Here is a 10,043-nt window from a genome sequence, read left to right as displayed (position 1 = left end):
CCAAAAACATGCTAGGTTAATTGGCGACTCCAAATTGTCCATAGGTATGAATGTGAGTGTGAATGGTTGTTTGTCTATATGTGCCCTGTGATTGGCTGGCCACCAGTCCAGGGTGTACCCCACCGAAGACAGCTGGGCTCCAGCACCCCCGCGACCCTTGTGAGGAAAAGCGGTAGAAAATGAATGAATGAATGAATTATTATTATTAATGCTGTACTGAGAATTTAAAGTGCTTGAATACAAGTCTTCTTCTTCTTTCTCTTTCGCTTTCCCCTTAAGGGGTCGCACAGCAAATTAACCTCATCCATCAAACCCTGTCTTCTGCATCTGTCTCTCTCACACCAACTCCCCTCATGTCCTCCTTCACTACATCCATAAATCTCCTCTTTGGTCTTCCTCTATGCCTTCTACCTGGCAGCATCCTTCTACCAATATATTCACTATCTCTCCTCTGGACATGTCCGAACCATCTCAGTCTGGCTTCTCTGACTTTATCTCCAAGGCCTCTAACATGTAATGTAACTCTGATGTACTTGTTTCTGATCCTATCCATCCTGGTCACTCCCGATAATAACCTCAGCATCCTCATCTCTGCTACCTCCAGTTCTGCTTCCTGTCTTTTCCTCAGTGGCACTGAGTGCACCAAACAACATGGCTGGTCTATATATATATATATATATATATATATATATATTCCATAACTTTGTGGCAAAAAATGCCTCCCCAACATATTTTTAAAGTGATTTATGAAAGAACAAACAAAGGATTTGATAGCAGTGTTTGTGTGCATGTACATTTTCAGCAAAAAGATTTCCAAAGGATAATCCATTTGTGTGTGGCAGTATAAAAATAACAGACTTTTTTCATGAATTTAGTTTTTATTGGGGCACCTGGCATTCCCATGAAAAGAGATGACAAACACATCCAACCAAACGAGAGGTGAACAGGATTCCAGTCCATACATAAAATACATATATTTATATTTATTGAACCATCTGCATCCATTGGTCCACCACACAGCGTCCGTCTGTGCTATTAAATATATAGAGATCACTCATCTGTGGGGGAGGGGGGGGTTATTTACTGAATATGTGTGTGAGAGGGAGAGCTTATAGTCGACAAAGGTGTGGCTGAGCAGCGTTTCTACATGATGCCGCAGGAGGACAACGGGTTGGCGATATGGCAGGTGCAGGCCGACTGGCAGTACTGGCGCACAGTCTGGTAGCAGCTGCGGTCAGCGTCCCCACCCCACTGCACCGGCCCGTTGGGGTCGGCGGGCAGCCGGCTCAGGATGCTGGTGTTGATGGCGAGGGCCGCCAGGCCGTAGTCGGTGAAGAGCACCGTCTCGCGGCGGCAGGTGGGGCAGGAGATGAATTTGTACTTGGGGCATGACTCGTAGAGGATCTGCAGGCACTCCTCGCACACCGAGTGCAGGCAGGACAGGATGCGAGGGCGCTTGCCGGCGAAGTTGTAGGTGTGGCCGCAGGTGGGGCAGTCAAGGGGCTCGCAGGGCATGACCGGCCCAGAGGACGATGACGAGGAAGTGGATGACGAGGTGGAGGAGGAGCGCAGCACATACTGGTTGACGATGACGTCCTCCATCTTGTAGTGGAACTGGTGGTAGCAGATCTCGTTGGCACTGGTTTTGCGCTGCGCTAGGAAGCTCTGCTCCCTGCGGAGGGCCGGGGCGCTGGGGGACACCATGGGCCTGGGTGGTGGCGCCGCTATGTCGAGCGTCAGGTCACTGCAGGCCTGGTTGACGATGATCTCGCCTTCGCCCCCGCCGTCCCATGCCACTCTGGGCGGCGGCGCGAAGCGGGGCTGGGTGACGGGCACAGGGCACTCCCTGGGGAACTTCTCCGACTGGATGATCTTGACCGTGTCCATTGGGATGGTAACCGGCTGACGCCTTAGGCAGGACATTCGGGAATCTGGGAAGTGAACAACAAAGAGGCTCTAAAAAGGAGTGCTCGCCCCTGCCTGGTGGTGGTAGAGAGGACTGGCTAGTGCTGTTGTGGCGAAGTCAGCCATTGGAGGGCACATGGGGACGGATGACAGCCTCCATGTTGCCCTTAGAGACCCCGCCCCCGATCCCGCTGGATGCTCCTGTCAGCCTGAGTCCTTGTGAGGGCTTGACGGGTTGAAGAGTTGAGCCAGAGCACCTTGTGGATAAACAGTCTAGCTTATTTGACCAGCACCTACAGATGATGCCAGATGTACTTCTACAGTGTCCACCTTTATATATAAACACAGCACACGTTGGTGGACCGTAAAAAGATTCAGTAACTCCAAATGTGTTTCTTACATATACAGCCACTTCCTGTTTTGTTCCTGTGGAAATAGTTTAGGATAACCCTCAGCCAAATCTACTCGGGGTGCTTTTTTTTTTTATTTCAGATGGGTGGTGTCCTTTGAGGCTTTTCCGAGTTCCTCTGTTGTGGGAGTGAAGGTAGAGGAAGTGATAACAGCCTCCAGTATTCCTCGGTGCTTGTCTCCTGCTTCTGGGACGGATGAAGTGCCCGCCAGATAACTTTGGTGCGTTTACCTGCCATAAAAAAGTAGTGAATGGGTTAGTTATTTGCATTGACTGGAAGAATCACATATGACAGGAAGAAGGAAGTGGGAGAGTAGGAACTTTGTAAGAACATTGTAACACGTGCACACACATAGTTCAGTTCCCATTGTGAAATTTGTAAATGGTGTTATACTTGTAAATACAATGTTATTCTAATGTTGTTTATGTTGGTATAATTGTTTAGATATTTGAGTTGTCACAGAAGCAAATAATATTCACAGTGAAGGTTATGCTATCTTTTCACAAAAAAATGTTTTTTTCCCTCCTTTTTTAGTTGGGAATTTATATTTTCCTGAAACGTACCTATGTTTTACTGCTAATTACTAAAAAAACAGAAAAAGGTAGAAACAAACGTATTTTTCTTTATACAGAACACAATATTCCGTGTCCCTTGACAGAACAGTCAAAATCTGAAAAATGGCTGGGATTGAATGAATATATAAAAGTATATTGCACAACACAGCAACAACAGAACCAATGTTGTAATAGCGGTTAGGCGCAAACTGCTACACCACTGCAAACAAAACCAAGGCAAGCATAACATGCGTGGGTTTCACATCAACAGCATTTTAAAACGCACGCAGAGGTAGATGAAAGTGATGACAAATGAGCAGCTACTGCTAAAAAAAAATACATCAGAAGGTTGCCTACAGCCACAGTTTCTCATGTCAATATATTTTGACCTTCTACTAATATAGAGACAGCAGCAGTTATTTGAGGTTAATGAAATACATAATACGTTAAGTAGGTGATATATGCACTTTACTGTAGTATAGTATGGTGTAGTATAGTAACGTATAGTATAGTATAGTATAGTATAGTATAGTATAACATCCTGTGCATCAGTCATTTCAAGTAATTGCATTTTGGCTATGGTCCAGGTCCAATTAGTGTAACAATCTTGTCTCACATTTAGAACCTAAATTCTAATATTGGTTCAATGAAATTATATGAATGTATTCCAACTATATTATTATCTATATTATTATCTTCATTAGTAGTGTATTTCCTAGCATCCATTAACATGCCGTCATTCTTTGAATCCTTCAAGAGACTTTTGAGTGTTGGAGAATATCTGAACGGTTTATAAACCCAAACAAAGGAGGGTGATGGCACCTACAAAAAATCCTTCATTTTGTACACAGTGATGATTGAGTGGAGGAGAAGAGGTGACCTACATGACGAATGGAGAGGAAAGAGAAAATGAAAGAACCACAGAGCAGGTTTCTATTTCTGGTTTGTTTATGCGTGCACGTATCAGCTCTTCCTGCACACCCTTCTACCCTCTCTACAGGCTTCCCATGATGCAGCAGACACTTCTTTAACTTGCCGTTGTCCTCCCGTCATGCATGCACACAATCTCACAATGTGTGTGTTTTCACTGACACACAGGCGTGTAACACTTTACCCCAGAATAGCCACTGTCCTTCTTATATATGAATGTGTGAGAAAATACAGCACCAACTGAATACATAACCTATGATAACATGAGGGTAACCGTTTCATGTATGGCATGATAGTGATGACAGAATGCGGATCATCTGGGAAAAATGGAATACTACTATGGAACCTCTTAAGTAGAATCCTCCGAAAGACGTGCAATTTAGAATACTACAGACTATCTTGGGATCAAATACACCACTAAAGTAGTATTAAGTATTATTTTTAAAAATCAGATTAATCACATTGATTAATTAATTGTGGTAATGGTAATGAATTCATCATGATTAATTAATTGCCTTATGGCAGTGAATTAATCATGATTAATCGCCATTAGGCGGCACAGCTGTCGATTGGTTAGCGCACAGACCTCACAGCTAGGAGACCAGGGTTCAATTCCACTCTCGGCCAACTGTGTGTGGAGTTTGCATGTTCTCCCCGTGCATGCGTGGGTTTTCTCCGGGTACTCCGGTTTCCTCCCACATTCCAAAAACATGCTAGGTTAATTGGTGACTCCAAATTGTCCATAGGTATGAATGTGAGTGTGAATGGTTGTTTGTCTATATGTGGCCTGTGATTGGCTGGCGACCAGTCCAGGGTGTACCCCGCCTCTCGCTCAAAGACAGCTGGGATAGGCTCTAGCACCCCCGTGACCCTCGTGAGGAAAAAGCGGTAGAAAATGAATGAATTAATAATCACATTGATTAATTAATGCGATTATAGTAATTAATTAATCATGATTAATTAATTGCTATTACCACCAGTGAATTAATCATGATTAATCGGCATTAGGCGTCACAGCGGTCGAGTGGTTAGCGCATAGACCTCACAGCTAGGAGACGAGGGTTCAATTCCACCATCGGCCATCTCTGTGTGGAGTTTGCTTGTTCTCCCCATGCATGCGTGAGTTTTCTCCGGGTACTCCGGTTTCCTCCCACATTCCAAAAACATGCTAGGTTAATTAGCGACTCCAAATTGTCCATAGGTATGAATGTGAGTGTGAATGGTTGTTTGTCTATACATATGTGCCCTGTGATTGGCTGGCCACCAGTCCAGGGTCCTCGTGAGGAAAAGCGGTAGAAAATGAATTAATGAATGGTTGAAAAACATAACGTCTTCGCAACGTCGCTACTATTTGTCCATACGTCATAAACAGTTTGTGTTATGATTGTAAAACTTGGAGGATATCTGTATTAAGTAATATTGATGCATTAATTCATGCTAGAAAGCTGTGATGTATAATCTTCTCTGCAAAACAAAACTCCAAGCTCATACTGGTGGGTGGTGGTTCTTTTAATTTGATATTGTTCCTGTCTTACTTTTAACAATATCGAATATATGTTAAAATTTGATCGCTATAATGATTAATGACCGTTTGCTACTCTTGCAATTAGTCTAACGTTCCTATTTTTGGAGTGTGACCATTATAGTGTGACAGCATAACTAAGTTGACAACAAACGAACGTGACTGACACATCTCAATGCAAAAAATAGCAAGTACCGACATCATGACGCTTGTTTTTGAGGCTATATATAAAGCCTGTGTCTGAAGTGTGGAGATAAAGGATCCAGACTACAAAGCAGCTAAAATGACTCGTCCAATGTCTGTAGGCGACAACATCACCACCGGCACCAGACGGCCTGATAAGCCCCGTAGGCCACTATGGCCCGCAGAATGGGCCGGCTTTTTTGGCGCAGCCTCGTTCTAATCGACGTTAGCCCGTTGCTGTTATGTAAGGAGCTCATCCGCCGCATGAAAAGTGCAAACAGATGCAGCTTTTTGTGCTGGTGGTATGTCCTCTGCTAATGAAATGAAGACAGGCATCTGACCTGCTAGTTATAAACAACAGGAAAACAGGAGATGAATGCAAGCATGTTCATGCACATTGCATTGTCACTCTCACATGACCTAGATGCCTTTCATTCCATAGGACTGGTAAACAAACGCATAAGAGATTCTATCTCATTGTTTTTTAATGCACAAGATTAGACACATGCAATCCAGAAAATGATATGTAAATGTTACACTTAGGGGGGAAAGTGGGCTAATAAATGGACAATAAAAGCACTGTAAAATTAAATAATTAAATAATTGTTAATAAAAAATTGTTAATAATTGTTCACTATAATGATGAAAATTGTCATATTAATGATGATGGTAATAATGATAAAGATTATAACAATAATGATAATAACAATAAAAATATTACAATGATAATAATAACAGGGGAAAACAAGACAGTGGCATGAACATGATTATATCTTGCAAAAAGGGGTAGGCATTTACAAGCTTTTGCTTCAGCCTATTCCTTTTGGGCTTGTGATCAGATATATCACAATTAATACAAATGTAAATAATGGAAAGTTATATTTTGATTGATGTAAGAAATGCACTGTAATTTTCATATATTTGCCTAAATTAAAAAAATAAAAAAATAAAAACATCTAGAGCCAGCCTTTTAGTATCATTTTAATGTCTGATATAACTAAAGGTGCATTTATTAATAAACATATACTATAATAGTAACAGCAAAAGCAGCCATTTCTGTAGTTTTCTTGATAATAACCAAAACCCAAAAGGTTCTTACATCAATAGCTATGTCATTGTAACGGAAATAAATGGGTATTGGGGAGAATAAGGTAGAATATTTTTGACAGGAAAAGCTCAAAAATATATAAACGGTGTTCCCACACTACATCACTGTTTCGTGAAGTGCAATTTTTGATGATTTTTTAAACATGAATTATGAATGCGCATTGTGTTGTGCATCCTTGTGGTGTATTAGAGTGCTCTCTGGTGTGTGTCTGTTATTGTATTTACTATTGCTACCAGTAGAGGGGGATGTATACTCATGTGAGAGTTAGTAGACGTGTCCAGTTGGAGTAAAATTGTTGTCAGGTCACTTAGTAACTCACTCAATATAGAGTCACAACAGTCCTGATTGGCTAAGAAAGAACACACCCATTGTCTTCTGCATTCTGATCAGCTGTCGACTATTATCAATCAATTTAATTTCTGCAGCACTGTTGTGTTTCCTGTTGAAGTTATGAGGCTGTAGGGTGCCTGGATTACAGTAAATTAATATTCGGTTCATGGAGGAGTTAAATACTACACGAGCGATATGTTGTATCAAGGATACAAAAACGCTACAACCGAACGGCACCAGGACGGGGCAAATATGCATAAGTCACTTAACTAAATTCTTGTGTCCAACTTAGTCGGTCTATCATTAAAATTCAATTGAAAGTTGAACTTTGAGAAGTGTATGAAGTGTTTTTACAGCCTTAATATATAATAATTGTTAATTTAGAATTTCACTGATTGCGGACTATTGTCGGAACCTATCCCCTGCAATAAACGAGGGAACACTGTATATTTTTCAATTTTATTTATTATTGTTATTATTATTATTTTTATGAAAACATCCGGCTGCACAAGTGGTGCTAACAAGTGGTTAACACGTAGGCCTCACAGCGAGGAGACCCGAGTTCAACTCCACCCTTGGACATCTTTGTGTGGAGTTTGCATGTTCTCCCCGTGCATGCGTGGGTTTTCTCCGGGTACTCCAGTTTCCTCCCACATTCCAAAAACATGCTAGGTTAATTGGCGACTCCAAATTGGTATAGGTATGAATGCGAGTGTGAATGATTGTTTGTCTATATGTGTCCTGTGATTGGCTGGCGACCAGTCCAGGATGTACCCCGCCTCTCGCCCGAAGACAGCTGGGATAGGCTCCAGCACCCCCGCAACCCTTGTGAGGATAAGCAGTAGAAAATGAATGAAAACATCCCTGCTTTAAAACTATGCTAAGATTTAATCTTATACAAAATAACTACTGTACTTGCTAGTCCATGTGCTAGCCTACCTTCTAGCTTACGTGGTAGTCTACATGCTAGTCTACCTGGTAGCATATATGTTTGTCTATTTGCTAGCCTACCTGGTAGCATATATATGCTAGTCTACGTGCCAGCCCATACGCTAGCCTACCTGCTAGCATACGTGTTAGCCTATATGCCACCATACCTGTTAGCTCACGTTCTAGCCTATGCGCTAGCCTAACTGTGAGCCTACATGCTAGCTCATGTGCTAGCCTACCTGCTAGCATACGTGTTAGTCTATATTTTAGTAGTAGTACTAACCCTCATGTGGCTATATATGCTATACTCTATACTATTTTATGTATTTACTGTATATATTGTACAGTATTTATATTTTCACAGTTTTGGCCACCAAATTACTGCGGCTTGTTAGCAACACAGCATAGCAAAATGTGCAACTAAGTAATTGTGTTGCTTGTAGTATTGTGCGCCTGCACATTTTCCTGCTGTCTTCCACCTGTGATGACCGTGTTGTCAATGAATCATCAGTCTGTCTCCATGCCGACCCTGTCTCTCTCTTTCTCTCTTTCTCTCTTTCTCTCTCTCTCTCTCTCTCTCTCCATGTCTTCTCAATGAACACCAGTCCACCTCCGCCACCTCTGTTTTTATGCCTCATCACGTAGGAACAGCATTATAGAGGCCGTCACATACTGTATGTCGTCTAGTAAAAAGGCACTGCAAAGAGGTATTATGTTGTATTATTATGATTATGTAACATACTGTGACCTTGCCACACTTTGAGTACAAATCCTCCTTCGGTTTAGCTCTTGTACAGAATGCATGCTCACTTGCATGTGTCAGAGTTTTTTTTTCTTTTAAATGATTCCGCCTGCTTCCTCCACATCCATCGGCCATTTTGCAATTCATTTCGGCTAAGTGCTCTTTGTTCAGCGGCGGAGGCAACATGGAAGAAGGTGCAGGCAGGCAGAAAAATAAAAGCCATCATCCCTCCCGCTACGCTTGACCTCATGGAAGATTTATGAGCCTCCGCAATTCCCGATTGATTGAAGTCGATTGATTATGTCTGTTGTTGTTGCTTTGTGCGGAGGAGGAGGAGGGTAAAATATTTAAGATGGTTTTGGCATGTTGCTTAGCATGAGGGAGGGGTGCGTTCAAGAGTTATGCAATAGCAACATTCCCTCTGCAGCACCAAAGACGTACAGTTTGGAAGATGCCAGGTCTGCAAATGTACATTTTTTTTTTTGACGGCAGGGGGTGGGCAAACTACGGCCCGTGTGCCATAAACAACCCACGGGAACCCGCCCCACAAAACACACATAAATACTCATAACACATACTAGTAAACATTCTGAATGTATCAATGTCAATGTCCATCGAAGCTATAGAAGCTTCTAGAATCATCATCCTCACCTTGGCCTCACTGTTCCAGATTGTGTTGCTTCACAGGGATGCAGAGAGAAGATGGAGGTCCTTCATGCCACCTGGATGAGCGTCTCTCTCCAGCCTCTCCATCCTTCCTCCTCCTCTTGCGATGTAGCTTATAAGGATGGATGGGATGTATGGCGGTACACCACTCCTCTATAGGTCTTTATCTCCAGGACCACACCGCGATGTCTCCATCCTTTTTGGTTTTGTTTTTTTTTTTTTTGTTCCCCTCTCTCCTGTGCTCTTATCAGCCCCACTCACAACACCTCCTTTTCCTCCTCCTCCGCCTCCTCCTTCTTCTTCGTCTCACTGCCGCACATGCGCAGTCCCCTCCATTCCCCTCTCTCGTTTCTCTTCTCTCTCCTGCACTGCAGTGGCTCTGCAGGCAGCATCACACTGAAAAAAAAGATTTCAACCAATGAAAATCATCAACATCCACCCCCACTCCCCTGTGCACACTCTCTATCTCTCTCACACACACACACACTCTTAACTCAATATATTTACAGTATACACACACATAGAGGGAGCTGGTTCTCTTTCACACACACACACACACACACACACACACACATGCAGATCTAATCTACAAAGTGCAGAGAGGAGTAAATGAAGCATAAAGTCGCTCACCAATCACAAAGATGCTGACTCCAGGTTTCAGTGTTGCCATGCATTATGATTATGTGTGGGCCAATCCATCCAAATATGGATAGTATCAATACCAAGAGTAATATCACTAGTGCACTATTTTCCCCAAAAAAAT

The 10,043-nt window shown here is 42.6% G+C and overlaps 1 protein-coding gene across 1 annotated transcript; it reads right to left on the bottom strand.

Moving 5' to 3' along the window:
- Positions 1–858: 858 nt before the first annotated feature.
- rnf208 (ring finger protein 208) lies at positions 859–9,638 on the bottom strand. The gene is made up of 2 exons (XM_078794161.1): positions 9,266–9,638; positions 859–2,545 (listed from the first exon to the last, which is right to left on the bottom strand). Exon 2 carries the CDS (start codon positions 1,921–1,923, stop codon positions 1,144–1,146), a length of 780 nt encoding a protein of 259 aa, XP_078650287.1. The 5' UTR covers positions 1,924–2,545; positions 9,266–9,638; the 3' UTR covers positions 859–1,143.
- Positions 9,639–10,043: the final 405 nt, after the last annotated feature.

This window comes from Doryrhamphus excisus, linkage group LG10, assembly GCF_037039965.1.
Source record: "Doryrhamphus excisus strain RoL-2023G ecotype Guam linkage group LG10, RoL_Dexc_Guam_v1.1, whole genome shotgun sequence".
In the NCBI taxonomy this organism is placed as follows: Eukaryota; Metazoa; Chordata; class Actinopteri; order Syngnathiformes; family Syngnathidae; genus Doryrhamphus; species Doryrhamphus excisus.
The sequence above is the reverse complement of the archived record's forward strand: the minus strand, read 5'-3'. Positions and strand labels throughout refer to the sequence as shown.

What these genes read in the sequence shown, in the direction of transcription:
- rnf208 (XM_078794161.1), bottom strand. Translation starts at nt 1,923, where the DNA reads ATGTCCTGCCTAAGGCGTCAGCCGGTTACCATCCCAATGGACACGGTC.